The sequence below is a fragment of the Colletotrichum graminicola genome, assembly GCF_000149035.1.
Source record: "Colletotrichum graminicola M1.001 genomic scaffold supercont1.3, whole genome shotgun sequence".
NCBI classification, from domain to species: Eukaryota; Fungi; Ascomycota; class Sordariomycetes; order Glomerellales; family Glomerellaceae; genus Colletotrichum; species Colletotrichum graminicola.
In genome coordinates this window covers 125,009-142,387 of record NW_007361007.1, presented here as the reverse complement: position 1 = coordinate 142,387, position 17,379 = coordinate 125,009, and the positions used below count along the sequence as shown (strand labels likewise).

General features: G+C 52.1%; 4 protein-coding genes across 4 annotated transcripts; 2 read left to right on the top strand and 2 right to left on the bottom strand.

Moving 5' to 3' along the window:
* Window positions 1–382: 382 nt before the first annotated feature.
* Window positions 383–1,063, bottom strand: GLRG_00945 (uncharacterized protein; the record flags this gene model as incomplete). The annotated part of the gene is made up of 1 exon (XM_008091630.1): window positions 383–1,063. The coding sequence occupies one exon, from the start codon at window positions 1,061–1,063 to the stop codon at window positions 383–385; it is 681 nt and encodes a 226-aa protein (XP_008089821.1).
* A 5,233-nt stretch (window positions 1,064–6,296) lies between these two features.
* Window positions 6,297–7,713, top strand: GLRG_00944 (uncharacterized protein; the record flags this gene model as incomplete). Its single annotated transcript, XM_008091629.1, has 2 exons — window positions 6,297–6,855; window positions 6,911–7,713. 2 exons carry the CDS (start codon window positions 6,297–6,299, stop codon window positions 7,711–7,713), a joined length of 1,362 nt encoding a protein of 453 aa, XP_008089820.1.
* A 679-nt stretch (window positions 7,714–8,392) lies between these two features.
* GLRG_00943 (galactoside O-acetyltransferase) lies at window positions 8,393–9,159 on the bottom strand (the record flags this gene model as incomplete). Its single annotated transcript, XM_008091628.1, has 2 exons — window positions 8,393–8,702; window positions 8,810–9,159. The coding sequence occupies 2 exons, from the start codon at window positions 9,157–9,159 to the stop codon at window positions 8,393–8,395; spliced, it is 660 nt and encodes a 219-aa protein (XP_008089819.1).
* A 1,656-nt stretch (window positions 9,160–10,815) lies between these two features.
* On the top strand, window positions 10,816–11,475 carry GLRG_00942 (uncharacterized protein; the record flags this gene model as incomplete). Its single annotated transcript, XM_008091627.1, has 1 exon — window positions 10,816–11,475. The coding sequence occupies one exon, from the start codon at window positions 10,816–10,818 to the stop codon at window positions 11,473–11,475; it is 660 nt and encodes a 219-aa protein (XP_008089818.1).
* Between the last annotated feature and the right edge of the window lie 5,904 nt (window positions 11,476–17,379).

Below are 17,379 nucleotides of genomic sequence, written 5' to 3'. Positions count from 1 at the left end.
CCATGAACATTCCTGGGGGCTGCCTGACAGTCCAGGCTTCGCTCCAATTTCCTACATTGATGGTTTAAATGGGATCCCCGTACCAATAAACTACGGACGGTCCCTGCTGTAGTCACCATCGGGTGTCGCAAGTTGACCTCGTCATCAAGCTCTTGAAAACGGCTTACCATCCTTACGGCTGAAAAGATGACATGTGGTTGACGTGACATTCCACAGTATTCAAAACATTTGCGTTTCATCAGGGCATTACATCACTATAGAGTTGCAAGTATTATAGTAGAAAGTGAATGAATCCTTTGTCTTGCTAATCCTTTTCTATCAAGTATGTACAAGTATCGTAAAATTCGTGTGAATCATATCATAAGCATGCGCTTTCGTGCCTTCACTGAAGAGCAACAGAAAGCTTGCCAGTACCGTAGGCAATGTTCTCGACAGGAAGGCTGGTCAAGGCCTTGGTGCTGCCGAGGCCGCTGGGGCAGGAGGCTTGGTTGCTGACTGCCAGGTCGAGGTTGCACTCCTCATCGACACCCCAGGTGCAGGCAGAGTTCTGAATGTTGAAGAGGGCGTGGTTCTTGGCCACGAAGCTCTCGGGCTGGGCAAGGCAAGAAGACAGGTAGTTCATGCTGTTGGCAGCAGAGAGGGGCAGCCTGCCGTCGTCCTTGAGGAGATGCTTGCACTCGCTGGCGGGGACGGTCTCCCAGTTCATGGGAACACCACCACCCTCGGTGGGAGCATCGGTGGCAGATTTGCCAGTGCTAAGGTAGTTCCAGGCATCGTAGGAAATGTCGAAGGCACCGCCCGACTGGTCGATGCGGAGCAGTTTGACGCTGCGGTCGCCGTTGGAGACTTTAACGCAGATGTCATCGCAGCCGACGGAGTTGGGCCAGTAGGCAACGCGGTTGATGTCAATTTTGCAACCAAGGACACCGATGGAAGAAGAGAAGACGTCGTGGGGCGTTATGCTGGCAGAGCCGGACTTGCCGGCATCCCGGACCGGGATGGAGGCGGCCGAGACCAAGCTGGCCGAAGCAACAAGGAAGGTGGTCAAAGTAGTGGAGAACATATTGACTGAAGTTGAAGTATGTGGTAATGGTTCTGGAAGGGACTGTTTGTGGTTCGGTAGGCTGTTGAGTCGATCTCGTTGATCTAAGGCTATTGTCGAAGGACAGGAAGACTGGACTTGCAAAGGAGTGAAGCTGCTGATTGAGCGTTCAAAGGAATGATACCTGATCTGCGAGCTTTCGGGTCCTGCCGAGGGAGTGAAAGAGAAGAGAGCAGAGGTGGAAAGGGAGTGTGTGGACGGTGGTGGTTGTGGTGAAAGGACCAGACCTCTTTAGGGAGCGAGGATGCTCGGGGTTATATACCAAAATGCCATCCCTACAAGAGACGGGACGAAAACGTTAAACATCAGCCGGAAAGATGAGATGTCACTCACACGTGCTGCAAGTCTGTGTGTCTCGCCCTTCGGTCCATCTACGGAGGAGGCCCACGTAGCAGACGCCGCCCTGTCCCCACAAACGCCTCCACCCCTGACTGAGATGTACAGCCAAGACGGTCCTCGCAGGATCTCCCTGCAATCCTTGACGGCGAGCTTGCTCTGGACTCACTCCTTTGACTACGCAGTATGCATGAGAGGGGCCAAAGGCAGGTGGGGGCCTGAGGGATGCGTGGTCCAGAGGATGACCACATGTACAGAGCTACTTGAGTTGGGTTGGCAATAGTTGGCGAGCTAAGTCCGTTGGACAAATCAACGGCTGCCATGAATCTGGCAGCTAAGGCCGTGGAACCCCTAAGAATATCTTCCCCCTCACTCCGGACTGCGGTGCTACGGTCAGAAACGAAGCGAAAACCTTGCTATTCCACGGCCTTTACTAGAGGAGTGGCTATGAATAGGCAAGCAAGCTACATCATGTTTGCAAAGTTTGGCCAGCCAGCAAAACGCCAAGCCAACGTCGAAGCGTCGAAGAAAACAGCAGCAGGAAACATGGCCAAGGCTCAGCAAGGAAATGGAGATGCGCCCTGCCAGGGTATTGAAAATCGCTCATGGGCCAAGGGGCCCGCGAATTAGGTTTGATGACAGGAACGGTTCAGGAACCAACCGCACTTTGGCTTGTGGCAAGGCATAGTCAAGGCCCCAAAGCCCCGAAGGAGAGGGAGGGGGCCGAGGGGGCGGTATACCTATTGCCATGACGGCACGGGAGTTTCTTGGCGCTTTTCCTCTTTGGAACCCTGGAGGATCCTCTTGGAGGGGGCCAAGGGCTTCGGTGATCTCGGCGGGAGACGCAGGTACAACGCAACGCACAGAAACCTACCGGGCCGCCGAAGGGGTGGGTTGTCAAGAAACAGGACGAGTCGAAACGCTGTCGAGGAGAGCCAACCCACCACCGTGCTTACGCTTGACTCAGTGTGGAAGCGCGGGCGGGTTGACAGCAAGGCTCGGTCATCCCCAGCTTTGGCCAGTCGGAAGATGAGAATTCGGACTCAGGGACAAGCCACGAGGACCACGGCAGGCATAGCGCCGCAGGGATCGACAGGGCGGATGTGTGCCTGTGCTAGTTTTTTTCACAAACGGTCCCACAAGGCTCCAATCCCTGATGTCGCTTTGTTGCTTTTCCACACCTTGGACCAAGCAACAATGACACGAGAACCACATAATCACCCAGCAAGCTGTACCGGAGCTATGGGCTCGGCACACAAAGTTGGAACTCTGGAGGGCGTGTCCGCTTTGCCAACTCCCACAAGTCCCCCCCCCTCCCTCCCTCTTTGCCCTCCATGTTTGCCGCCCGGGGCAAACTCCCCGACGGGTCCGTGACGGCGGTTGGCGTCATGTTGGCAACCTGAGAGAGGGGTAGGCGTGTTCTGGCCCGAACTGCTTGCGTCTTGTACCCATCTAACAGGGTTGCCCTCGTGTGCCAATCGGAGACTTGGAATTATAGACAGGTCAGAGAAAATTGATAGACGCTACTTTAGATGGTGATGAAAAATGTCTCACCGTGGACTACGGAGTACTCCGTATAACGGCGGCAAATCGGTGTGCCACCGGCCGGGATGCAAGGTACCTTTGAGTCTTTCTTCCTTGACAATGCTTTTGTTGTGTAGCAGCTGTCTCAAAAATAATTTTTTTTCTTTTTTTAAATTTTTTTTTCTAAGTTTTTCAACGCTCCAAAGGCCCGAAAAGGATCTTCTTCTGAGCGATTTTATGACCGACCCCAATGTTACCTGAGCCTGGCGACACGCCGAGAAGGTCTGGGCCCTTAACAGCTCACGACTCACGTCAGCGCACATATGCGAACCATCTTTCGATGCTGACTTTACCCATTGATTCTGTGCGATTCGGAGATTAGTCATATTTGTTGAGGGCTCAGATCCGGTCAAATGTTCTTCCCTTGAACCGACGAGCTGTTCGATGTTAGGGCTTGTGAGTCAGCAGCATCCCCTCAGCATTCCAATCCGGAGCTCTTGGTACACCGTTGAATGAGGAGACCGAGTCAGAGGGTGGCCTGCTCCGATCTTAATCCTCCACAAAATATGAAGGCCTAACCTGTTTCATGCCACAACACTTTGTCAGCCACGAGCAAGATTCGGATTGATAGTATCAAATGATATGGGACAATTCATTGTCTGGATCTTCGTGACAAGCTTCTGTTTGCATTTTATTCGAAGGCCAGCTCATTAGTTCGACACAGAGAAGCAAACGTCCCAACAATCGAGCTCTTCCTGGCCCAGGAAACAATAACGAAGCACACGACAGGATCACGGTCTTCTATATGTTGTGTTGCGTATTGGGCATGATACTTATACTACGTTTTTGCAAATGTGCAAAGGGTATCATCTTGTACCTGTACGGCCTTGAACGAGACTGCCTTGAATATATACCTCAATGATACAATCATGGCTCTGGTTGATCGATTACGACATCAAGTGCATTCGACTTTCGTCATGCAGTTTTTAAGCTTAATATGTCTCCCCGACAGCGACATGTGCTTAGCCTCATTATGAAACTTTATTGCATTGTTCTAATTTAACAACCCGAAAAGATGTAGACAAAATTCTAATAGTGCTTTCATTCCAAAGATGAGCAGACCCTACATCATGGTATCCTCTTCAGCTCGCTCGAAACCCGTGGTCTTTCGTCTCTTTCCATCGACTTGAGTGAGCCAACCGCCTTGTCCCAACTTCCACTGCGACTGAACTGAAGTAATCGCATACCAGGGCATCAAAGGGTTTAACTTTCAATTCCTTGGATGTTATTCAGACGAACTCTATTGAACTAAACATCCCCTTGGGCCACAAAGATAGGGAATGCGCTGCAATGAGACCATGATATATATACCATTGCGCAATACAACAATTACGGTCTACCTTTGACATGCTGAATCCAGTGAGCTAACTGATGGAACTATCATAACATTTCTTCAGCTAGGCTAAGCTTTGGCAATCCAACCCGGTCATGAGGACTGTGAATAGCTTCTTGTTTCTCACGAAAGGTGTGCTTGAACTATGAAGCATGCTGCGCAAAGTTGCATCTTTTGAATAGCCGTATTCATGCTGAAGAAGAGCAATCTTGCCCTCTTCTAGCATTGCGAAGCGATGACAGTGTTACGTTGGCGATATTAGCGATCACCAGCCTTCGATCTCATGTCAAGGATATGAGGTCCTCCAAGATTTCCTCGGGCAGTTTTCCAAAATCCAACACTGAAGAGATCCAAGTGCGCATCTATATCTTGCCTCCACTACAGTGCTGACTGTCCGGGCCGTCGCCCTCGAAAACAAAGCCGAAGTCAAAGCTAGCCTTCTTGGACGTGGTCAATCACCTATCGTTTTTTCTTTGTGGAGAGGGGCCTTGATTGAATACTGATTGCATTGACGCCAATTATTAATAGCGGCAGGCATAGCTTTAGGAATACGAACGCTTTATCCTACATGGCCGGCCTAGCTCTCCGCTTAAACCAACTACAGTTAGCTTTCAGGGGGCTGCTGATAGTCTGATAACGATAAAGAAAGCGTCGGAGTGTGGCAGGCTCACTGCGTACCACGTATCTAGGCCAACTCTGGTTAGGTACTCTCAGGGAATTGTTGATAAAGAACACGCGAAATGGTGACCTTTCCGGTATGACTTCTGACGCGCGGCCGTCACCGTGACAACGTTAGGTGGCTTTGTACGTGGCGGTAGGTACCTGAACGTCCGCTTCGACAGTGTCGATGGCCGTCATCTCGTCGGTTTGCTGTTATGCAACATAGGTAGGCTCTGTTCCGCATCCAATTGTATATGACGGGAATTGAAGCAACGTAAAGTGTATACATTACTTGCATGTTTCCCCGTGGTTCAGATGACGAATTGCCTCTACTGGAGTAGTGAGGCAAGTTTAAATGCTATAGCTCACTGCCAAGCCGGTGACGTTCTCAACTTTCGGGAAGCCAAAAGCTTTCTTTCTTTGTCACTCTTGGCCCCCCTAGTTCGTCATAAGTCACAAGTCACAACTTCCGGTGTGCCTGTCTTGTGCCACGTTTTGGGGAGCTAGCCTGTCGAAACGATCTAGCCTTCCATTCAGGACGCCATTCCTCACTATATTATACGGGAAGCGGGTTCGAAGCGAACTCGGATATCCCGACTTATCCGTCCTAGCGTCTGCCAGGTAGGGTAAGACAAAGCCAGGAACATCGACTGCGACCCTATCATAAATCCCCCAAAAAACCAGGGGTCAGCTGACAAAGGAACTCGTTAGTCTTCGACGCCGCGAAAAGGCTGATTCTTCCTTTTGAAAAAGTCCTTTGTGCAGTGGACTCGAAACTGTCGATCCACTTTGATGTTAGCCGCTACATCAAAAAAAAAAACATGGGCTGCTGTGGAATAGTACAATGTCGGCCCAAGTTGTTGTTGACAGCTCCCAGGGGACCTATCGTGAAGGGTGCAATACGGGCTCACCGTACACTAAGAGCTTTGACCTCTGGAAAACCAACCTAACGATATGCAGACCACCATTTCGGAGCGCTCAGAACGATGGGAGGCGCTCCTCGGCTGTTAGATGCCGATTCGTGTGGCCAAACGCAGTCGCATCGTGTAGATGTGAGACATTGAATAACAATATCGACTGTTGATATTTTGATATTTAAACCGTCGCCTGCCCTGCCTGTCTCGATATGTTCTTCACTTCATCTCAGCAGCTTCAGTCTCTTCTCTCTCAACAGCCTCAGTCTCTTGTCTCTCAGCATACATCAAGCTTTTGACAGCACGATCTCTACTGCAACCTTTCACAATTACTCGTCTGACAGTCATTGTAATCCGAACCTTCACCATGATCTATCCCTTGGCTCTCGTCGCCCTCGCCGGTCTTGCCACCGCTTCGCCTGTCACCCAAGCTTTCGATCCCAACGCCGTCCTAGCTGCCCCTACGCCCTCCTTGACCGGCCCTCCTATCGCTGCTGCGGCCCAGACGGGTGTATACGACCCGTCTGCTGCTGCTGCTGTCGCCTCCGCTGCGGTCACTGATGTAGCCTCAGCGAGTGCCGCTTCGTCCCTCCCGGCTGGAGTGGGGCGGCGAGGCTTCTGTTTCCTTTGGTTCTGCATGGGAACTCCGACTTCCATGAGTACGTCGCAAAATGGGTGGCCTACAAGCACCTCAAGCTGTACGACATCATCGACTAAGTCAGCCGTCGTTACCGTAACCACATCTTCTTCCGCTCCTGTGATCACAAGTATTCCCTCCGTCACCTTACCTCCCTCGACCTGTACGCCAATCAGCTGGACCAACACCTTTGCGTTCACTACCGCGACGGGCTGCGCTGCTCCCTTTGAAGTTGGTACCTACTGTGGGTTTATCAACCCGGAAGACCCTTGTGCTCCCCAACCTGATGGTGAGTTGAAGACCTGATGAGCTGCCTTTGATACGATGTTAACCAAGAACAACAGGAAACGGCCCAAAGGTTCTGCCGGACACCATCGAGCAGTTTAAAGCGTTCCCGGCGTTCCACCAGACTGCCCTGGGTGCGGTGACACCGTCTGGATATGCTTCGACTTTCAAGGATCTCAACGCCTCCGTGAATGCCAACACCTATCTCGGCCTCCACACTCTTCAGAGTTACGATGTCGCCAAGTGCGCTAGCTACTGCGACAGCACCAGCCTGTGCACCGGAATCAACATTTACATTGAGCGCGACCCGTCCATCAACCCTGGCCAATGTTCTTGCACCAACCCGTCATCCATCACCAACTACAAGTGCACTCTCTGGGGCTCCGGTGTTGACAAGGCTGCTGCGACCAACTTCGGCCAGCCGAGAGATGGATTCCAAGTCGTCATTGCCGGCTCCAACGGATATGAGAAGACGAACAACACTACGCCGGTGACCCCCCCTGGCTGGACCAAGCCCCAGAACTGCGGCGGTTCTATCCACAACCACCCCTCTACTTGCCTTGGTCAGAAGTTCTTCCCGGGCCCGTTCGATGTCAATCTTTGCTCCTCTTATGCCGCCGCCCAGAATGCCCAGAACTCCAAGTTCCTCGGCCTGGCGTCTTGGGCCAGCTGGTTCGGCTACAGCCCTCTGAAGTGCAACTTCTTCAACGCCTTCATGGTCAAGGAGAACGGCATTCCTCAGGGCACTTACTGCAGTCTCTTCACTCAGCAATACGCCCCCTCAGGTGCTACCTACCAGCCTGGCAACAGCGGTGGCATTTCCTGGGGTTTCGAGAGCAGCTGGAGCTTCTGCTCCTCTTAAACGGTGTACCGACCCGGTCTTGCACAGCTGTACTTGACCTACTCACCATACAAGACGGTGTCCGAGGTGTCGAATTTGGAGTCTGATGTTGACCTATTAGATCGTGATTTTCTCATGTAACTTCTTGTAATTAGTGGAAATTTCTGCTGCTTCTTTCTTCTTCTCCTATGTTTTAGCATTTAGACCGTTACAGAATTGAACCATCTATCTTTTATTGCCTATTTTTCAGTATCAGATTCACAACTTGTTTAGACAAAGCTGATACCATCTCTTGACATGATATCTCATGTATATGGGACTTGGTCTCCCACCAACTTGTGTACATCAAATAATGCTTTCGCCGCCCCATGGAACGCATCCGGATTGAAAAAGGAAACGGAAAATGAAAGTGTTTTTATTGCAAGCAGCCTGGAAAGCGCATTGCCTTCCTTCATATAAATCGCTCAGATCAACCATAGCCGGGGGCATATACCAGTTTTCCAGGCACAATTACAAAATAACCAGAAAGCACGAGCTGTCAGAGATGTGTCTTGTACGGCTTCAATGAGAAACGCCCAGAATTATTTACAGCTCCCTATGAGCGTGAAGGGCAACTTCATGCTATCACTTGGCAGATGACACGGCTTCTCGGGTATCTGCTATAGTGCTTGTCTATTATTCTGTGTCACTACACCACCGCCTAATCCACGGGGTCTACCTTCTTGATGACCTTGGCTGGAACGCCAACTGCAACTGAGTAATCCGGAATGTCTTTGCTTACGAGAGCTCCCGCGCCGATTGTGCAACCCTTGCCTATCTTGACTCCAGGCAGCACCGTGACGTTTGCTCCGAGCCAGCAGTCGTCCCCAATGGTGATGGGCTCCGCGTACTCGATGTTGTCTCTCCTTGACTGCAAGCCCGTCTCGTGAGTTGCCGTGATGAGGCTCACCCCCGTCGCAAAAAAGACTCTGTCGCCAATGGTGACATGGGCGCAGTCGAGAATGACGCAGCTTGAGAGAGTGTGTTTGTCAGGATGCCGATCGCCATGTGTGAGAAGACCCAGGAGACGTCGCGCAGAGCAGATTAAAGAGTTCAAAAAGAAGTTGGAGGAACATACTTGAAGTTGGCGTAGAACCGGTCTCCAACCGTGATGTTGCAGCCATAATCCACCTGCAGACTGGGCTCAACGTAGACGTCATCCCCAATCCTGCCGAACAGTTCCTTGATCATGCCCACCCTGGTGTTGGCGACATCGTCGGCGGACGCCGTCTCTTCCGGGACGTAAGTGTTGAACCTCTGCGCCAGGCGTCTGGCACGGTTCCTTGACTCAACCAGCTCGGGCGCCATGCAGCTGTAAAGCATGCCCGAGATCATCTTTTCGTAGTCTTCGCACCAGGGCACCCGATCCAACGTCCTCGCGTGCGCGATCGCATTTTCGTCCTTCTCTGTACGGACCGGCGGTACCATGGCGGCGACTGTGATTAGTTTCGATGAAGTGCAGAGACCGTTGATTCTAGGGATTAGGTTCGATGTTGAGGTTCATGTGGATGAACATGGGGTCGCATCACCTTAAATTGAGCTACACAGGCGGAAGTGGTGTCTCCGCGCGCGGCTGGTGCATGACGCTAACGTAGTTTGCTGGGTAATTAATGTTCCTGTTAGGGTATATGCTCCAACTATCTGACTGCGGGCCACTCCGCAACCGCCTGCGAGAGGGGCCTAAAGTAACATCTTGGGTCGTTCGTGGCTCTTAACCACTGCAGCGATGCATCGCATGCGTTGCCGGGATAACCCGGAACTTGTAGCAGAGTGGGATCCGAGTGAACCAGAGCTGTAAGGCCTTGTTATGTGTTTTAAGTCCTATCCCCATCCATCCCGTTCCTGTTGACATTCTCTTTCGACGTACTTTTCACTCGCCGAATCATTCAGCAACATAACCCACGATTACGTCATTTCGAGTTTTTCGATAGCTCTGCAGGGTCAGAAGACCAACTGCTGTCTTAACGCCAAGAAGTAATCCATATTCATACAAGAGGCTGGATAGCAGCTGTCAGTTCAGCTGTTGCCACGTAACGAAGACCTTGCGCCCTGCTTGCTGCGCTTTACTGGGCTATGTAATACAGGTCCGGGGATCAGCATTTCCAAATCACAGCACTGCATATTGACTTACCGAATCTGGAAGTAGGAGGTATTCCAGAATTCCCAATCAGCATTCGGTACCTCTTCTGAGGTTCAAGGCCGAGGTTCTCCAGTACGCAGCTTTTCCAAATCTGGGCAAACGGTGTATATAGTTTCACTCTAATAGCTAAATGCAGTAAGACGTCAGCTCTTCTCTGACTTACAAAACATAAGGTGGCCTGCATCAGAGTAAAACCAGGACAATCAGCGAGGGAAACAACGTCCTAAGATGAGATATAAGCCCTGTGCCGTGCGCCGAGCGAACCTTTTTGATCATGTACGAAGCTGATTTCACTCATTGACCAACGCATCAACCAACACAACCAGAAATCATAATAATACATAATGATGGGCAGCCTCTACCTCCTCAAAAACCTTATGATCTAAGTTGGGGGCATGGCAGGAACTCCGAACAAGCTTCAACCTGGATCGTATTATTAACTCTGCTCCAAGGACTCTTCATACCAAAGCAACCTCGTGTTTAGACAAGCGCGTCAATATGTTGTCAGCAGTTATTAGCTACGCATTTTATTTTATTCTTGTCTTATTTAAGAAATCTCTTACCAGACTCATCATAGTGAGCAGACATAACCGTATTTGGCTCTCGGCCACCAACTTGAACCCATATATAATTATAGCAAGCAGGAACAACCAACCGGCTCCTGCTTCATCAAATTCTTGCGACCGCTCCCTCCTTCCGGCTTTGAAAAGCGTCCTGTGTTGTCTGTATCGAGAAACCTTTGTTCATATTCTTCACTTCTCTCTCTCTGAAAATACCTTTCAACATAACTTTAGCTCGACTGCACCATCCCAATTGCCTAGGCATCATCTTCGCCTAAACATCTTTACTGTCATATACAGCCTTTCTCCCCTCACTCATCTCAAACTTCAGTTTTCTACACAGATCATTCTCAGCTATACTTTACCACCGCAACGCTCAAGAAGATGGACGAGTTCTGCGTGCGTCTCCTTTCGTTCTTCGAGCGAGGCACAGACGGCAAGCCTGGCCGCTGGCCTCACCCGGCTCTGTCGCCCGAGGACATGGCGGGCGCCGGCTTCCGACTCCAGGGCAGCCAGGCAAAGCTCGGCGACAACGTCATTTGTGACTTTTGCAGGCTTCAGGCTTGGAAGTGGGAGACCAAGGACGACCCCTACCATCAACATCAAGAAGCATCGCCCAAGTGCGGATACGTGACCTCCGACATCTTCAAGGAACACCACGACGTCTTCCTCCAGAAACAGCCTGACGTGAAGGGAGTCGTCCAATGGCCACTGAGTCCCCCGCCTACCCCGACCAAAAGGTCTTGCAAGCCGCGCCGTCGGATGGGTTTGTCTCCCATCATGACGGTCTGTGAGAGCACGCCTTTCAAACAGGAGACCAAGTCGGTGAAGTTGCAGGACCAGTCTCAGACATCGACCATATCCGTAACGGCCGGATGTGTTGAGGTATTCATTCGGGTCTATGACCAGGGCGGGCGTGGTAAGTTCCCTGCCTTAATTATAGATTTCGAATGGCCAGAGCTAACATCGAGACAGACGCCAAGAGAATTCGCCTTGAGTAGGCACGACGCTGGCAAGATACTCCGACACAATCGTCAGCTGTAATCGACATGACAGATGTATTTTGCTCCGACCTAGCTCTGGTAAGCCATCCCTGGATCTTGTCTTCCGTCCGTGATGTAGCATCGATGCTGACTCCTCGATTGGAATAGAAGAGCCCAGATTTGCTATACATACATACATACTACACACTTGCAAGGAACTTGAACAGAACTTCACCGCACGGCGAGAACGGGAACACACTGTATACCTGAGCAACCAACACCCTTCACGAGGGTCATATGCTCGAGAGCTAGATAAAGGATGTGGATCATACGAGTGGACTACCAAAGAAGAAACGATTAAGACCTTACTCGAGCAATACAGTCAAGGAAATGAAACATGCGTATATAGAAAAGGGACGGGATACTAAGGGGTAGCCAAGGGCTTCGGAACCTCTGCGGGATACGTCAGGACACCATGAAATATTATATCCATAGACAAGGCCAGTGGCGGCAAGATGACGGACAAACTGTCTCTGAGTAGCTCTCTAGGAATGTCATTCACCACCCGTATTCACTTAAGAAGAGCTCTGCATGATCCCAAAGGTCCGTGGTGGCGAATGTCCGCCCATTCCTCCTTGCCCCATGTTGCGACATTTACCGAGACAGCCTTACGATGATAGTGCACCACCGTGGTGATGACCACAGCTAGAAGAAGACACGCCAGGCAACAGACCAGTGTGCTTCTGCCTGGAGAAACAACGAGCGAGCAAACAATGTATGTAAGTGCGAGGGTGGGCGTGACGGCGGCGCTACGCTAGAAAGTCACCCATCACATACACCCCCAGGATGCAACCGCCTCCGCACAAGGCAGAGATAGTCGATCAAGTGGTGTGTAAGATGACGGGAACCCCTGGGCAGATGGGATGCCCGTGGAGGGCATCCGATCGGCGCGCTGCACCGGCCGGCTGCCTATCACAATGCGCCTGCACCCTGTCGGCGAGTGTGACTCTCTGTCTTAGTGGCCGGCGACGCGGTCCATGGCGCGGCGCCGTCATTCTGCGCTACCGATGGTGGAACGGCTGTCAGGCGTCTCGCTGGGGGGGTTTTTCATTTCTGGTGGTGTGCTGCGGCGGCGGGGTGGGCTCGTGACGGCCGCACCGCCGGGTGACAAGGCGGGCGACGACGGCGGCGACGACGCGGGGCACGGGAAGGGCAAAAGCGGAAGAGAAAAAAAAAAGCATTATCGGGTTTGTAAACTATCGCTATGACCTGGTGACGACAGTATGAAAAAAAAAAGACAGTCGCGTGCCGCTGCGAACGAGGCCAGACGTACCCAGGCCTATTTAATCAAGGATACCGGCCGTCTTTTTCTTCTTCTTCTCCTTCTATTATCCTCGCAATTGAGGGCTTACATTAGAGAGCCATTGTGATTTACACTTTTACATCTAGCCACAAGAGAAACGAGCCCTGAGAGAACTTGCGAGGCCCAAAAAAGAAGAAGAGGAAAAAACTCCCAGCAATATAAACCCAACCCGTGAGTGATCGACAGTCGCAAGACGAGAAAAGAGGATGGCGACCATCAATCAGTACCAGCGCCACAGCCGACAGGCCCGCCCGTCGTCCTCGGGATGCAACCCGCTCCGCACAGTCTGGCGCGAGACGTACGAGGTCTGGGGTGGCGTCTGCTACGGCGTGGGCAAGGCCTATTACAAGATGACGGGCAAATGGTGATCAACGCCTCCAGAGGCCGGTTCCAGTGGCGCTGCTACGGTCCACCAGGCTGAAGAGGTATGGCCGATGCGAGAGGCCGACACGGAGAGAAACGTCGAAGACGGACAAGGGCACACGGACGGAGCGACATGACACACTCCTTGGACACGGACGATACGCGGGCGGGGGGGGAGGGGGGGAATCAAGCATGTCAAGCCTTTCGAGATCAGCATTGCGAACCACAATACTCCGTAGGCGCCATGGGAATAACCCGTTTGGACGGACGAAAATATTGGCATCGACGGTAGTTTGCCCACTAATGACGTTGGTCGGGAAATCTCGATCAACAACAGCGCAAGCCAGGTCGCTCGGAGGACGTGGTTCTCCATCAACTTGACACGGTCCTAAAAGGAGGGAGATCCTGTCACCCACCCGCCCACCGGGGGCGGAGTAAGGAAGGGGTTCAGCGGTTTCGGGGCCCTGGCGGTGTGGCCGCGAGACGGCGACATGATGGGATCAGCCTGCCAACTTGTAGGGCAAATGGACGGTCGCTTGCTTGGATGGGATGGGGATGGGAGGGGAGAACGAGCGTGACAACAGAGGTTTTTTGCCAACAATGCGAGTAAACAGAACTGGTGACAGCCACAGTGTAAACACAGGGTACCCATGGGGGGGGGGGGGGGGGGGGGGGGGAATGTGGGAGAGGAGAGAATCATCAAGAGGCTGTACGTACGTGCGTCGTTAATCATCGGCAGCGTTGGAGGATCGACATCATACCATCCCCCATAGCGGGTGTGTTTTGTTTAATGGCGAGGAACTTTGGGAAGAGGAAGACAGCCGCGAGTAGATGAAGCAATGTCGAGCAGTCCACAATATGTTACCGAGCAGCAAAGCACGCACGCTACAGGTACTTGCTTTTGTGAATATTTGCGTCGAAAGCGCCTCCGCATAAAGATGATTCCACGACGAGATTGGCAGCTGTAGGCCGGCCCGCCAAATAAATAAAAAAAATAAAAAAATAGTGTGGGTTCTGGGTGTCGTCGATTCGTGGGCCACGAGTGAGTGACGTGAGGAAGACGACTGGCGAAAAGGGAGAGGAGGGGGTTCCCGGGGGTCCAGTTTCAAGCATGATCCTAGGGGCCAAAAGACAGGTTTATTGACTCCCGCCCACCAGTCCTGACCTATTTTCTATTTTCGTTATTCCTTGTTTGTCTTTTGGGTTTCCTTTTGGTGGGCCTCGCCCGGCCGTTGGACCATTTCGGCCAGCTTTTCGATGGCAAGCATGGATAGTGATGGTTCAAACACAGTACATCGGAACATCGGCAAGCCGGGCGTCAAGATGATGGCGGTTCACTCTGTTGTGTTGCTATGTTGTGTGTGTGTCTGTCTGAATTCCGGTTCCTCAGCTACTGCATCGACAACCCAAGCATCCTATCAGACACGTCACGAACGTTCGGCTGCTAGGCTCTCAGAGGCACAATCCGGTTGTCGCGGCAAATAGAACAGACATGCAAGCACTGAATACGAGGAATGCACACAGTAAAGGACGTTGTTGCAGTCGTCATCAAACAGCCACAAGGAACGAGCCAGAGACTTCGGGCCGGCGGCGTGGTTGACAGTGTGCGAGAGACTCGGTGGATGGCCCCCAGAGGAGCCGCTGAAGGTTGGAAATTGGGGGATGATTGGACTGTGTGGCAACAGCCTGATGGACGATGGTGGCTGTGAGGTCTGGACCGCAGACCCCGTGTGCAGCTAGTGCAATCGTCAACCGGGGCAGACGGTGCCATTGGATGTGGCACTCGCCGGAAGAGCACATAGGGTGGAGAAGAGAGAGCGCGACATGTTGATTGTAATCACAATGGTTCCAAGGAAGTATCGAGATTGAGCACTATTGAGAAAGCTGCTTCGTGTTTGTCAGAGAGCGGTGGCAGGCCGAGGATTCGAGCAGGTCGACAAGAAATGCCAATGCTGAGAGGTAATTGGTCTCTTGGCAAGCCGGTTCGTCTTTGATCGTCTACCTAGTGTGAGTAGATTGCGTCGGTTGGCGGTTGTGTTTTTGCCGAGTATTGCTGAGGTAGGTAGGTAGTTTAAGCATGATACGAGCTCAGGCCTCCAAATGTCCAGTCTGAACTCCCTCAACTTACCTCGTGAACCCCAACCGTCAGCATGGTCTTGATTGTGCGACCCTCCCGAGTCAGGCCGTTGCGATTCACCCCGCCTTGATTATGAAATCGACAGAACAGAAGCTGCGAGCGTCGTGCGTCTCTAGAGGTGCTTCCCCATCGTTAAGGATCACCGCTGGATCGAGAGCGAATGGATCGCCCTGACGGGGAGGGGAGGGGAGAGAAACAAGACGAGAGCCGGCGTCCGCGAGTCCCGGTCTGGGAAAGTCAGCTTCTTTCTCCAGGCCGAAGCAAGCTGTCATGGAGTGGAGATTGCCCCCATTTCTCGCCCTGTCACTAACTCGAGGCAGCGAGCACTGTGTGTGCTGTATTCGATGATGCACAGTGTTACGGCCGACGGGCGGTGTTGGTGGTGGTGGTGGTGGTAGTGGTGGTAGCATCGGGATAGAGTTGCCGCTCGTGTTGGTGTTGGGGAGGAGTTCGAGGGAATCGATGGAGGGGGGATAGAACGCTAGTTGTGTTCGTCGTCCAGATACGTATCTTACTGTTAGTGAAGTAACAACGTCTCCAAGGAAGAAGGCGCAGAGGCTCTCGTACCTTCCCGCACACTGTGGTGTGAACTTGCCTACCTAGGTACGGGAGGTACCCAGGTACGTACCGAAGTCTCTCATACGACCTTGAAACGAGATGAACATGCCGAGACTGCTCCTGGAGGGTGGCACGTCTGGCATTGTCGCTGCCCTACCTACTATTACTACACTACGGATACTAGCCCGTAGTACTCCGTACTCCGTAGGGAGTACTGTTATTATTATTGCTACTATGACGTGAGGATACATGTAGGAGGCTACTCGCAAAGAAGGCAGTCAGTCTCTGCACCTTTTGGTCAGCCCAAGTGGTGTAGCGCAGTGGTTCCAGACATGGTTGCGTCTAATTTTCGGTACCGGCTCGTCTCGTCTTGTGCTTGTTGCCCTCGCTGTCGTCCTCGACGAGTCGTATAGTGTAGCCAAGAGTAGAGATAAAAGACGCAACGAGAGATGAGGTAGCCGGAGAGGAAGCGTGCTAAGACGACTGCGCCTCAACTTCGCGCCGACTGTCATGTTCCAATCATCCCACCAACAGCCCGCCGATGCATTGCCGGGACCCGAATGCACTAAATTGGTAGCAAATACTCGGTAGTAAGCCCCCAATGGACGGCACCAATCCAATGGCCCAATGCAGCTGCAGAGATGCAGGCAGGTCCGCGTTTGCTTGATACAGTACTCCGTATACGGATACAGTAGGCAATGCCGCGTAATGAATTGACCAATTTGCCGCCCCTCCAATACTCGACGGCGGCGACCTGAATCGAATGGAAGCTTGCTGCTTGCTGTGCTGGAAATGATGAATTCTGCGAGGAAAGGGGTCGCCCCTACCCTACCCCCCTCCTGCCCCCCTAAGCCTTTTCCCGTGGAGCAGCTTGCATCCAACCCCTGGTCAGCAATCCATGACCCCTGGCCTGCCTTCCTTCCATTCAAATTTCCATTATTGATGGTAGTGTAGGTACATGCTGTACGTACTTATCCCTCCCGTAGGTACAATGGTAGGTAGGTAGGCAAGTAGGATACTGTTCCTTCCTTCTCTTCTGCACCGTTGGACTTGTATGGAATTAGCCATGGAAGCCTCGACTAGGTACACTAGGTTGACTGCTGCCCTGCCCTGCCCTGCCTGCCTTCTTTTGCCGTGCCGTCTACGCATAGTTCGCCGCGGTTCCTCATCTCTTTCTCTTGCCCGTCTGTGGCTCCCCCCAAGAGCCCATGTACCTTTGTATCGTCGCACTTGCCCGTGTTCCCTGTCAGGCCCACCCGTCGCTAGTCCACCCATTCCAGGGCGTGTTTCTGCTTTTCTACCTCGCGCCTCCCTCCGTCACAGCCTCCTACTTCCCGACCCTTCCTCCTTTTTCCTCCTCCGTGTTTCCTCCAAACCCGTCCACTCTCTCACTTGCTATCCGCAATCGTTTCTTCTTTATTTATTTTTAGGGGATTTTATCTCAGACATCGACATCTTCATCTTTTTTTGTTTGTGATTGTTGTGTCAGTTGTTGTCTCTTGGTCAACACACTCTGCTTTTAATCACCCAACAGCAACTCAAAC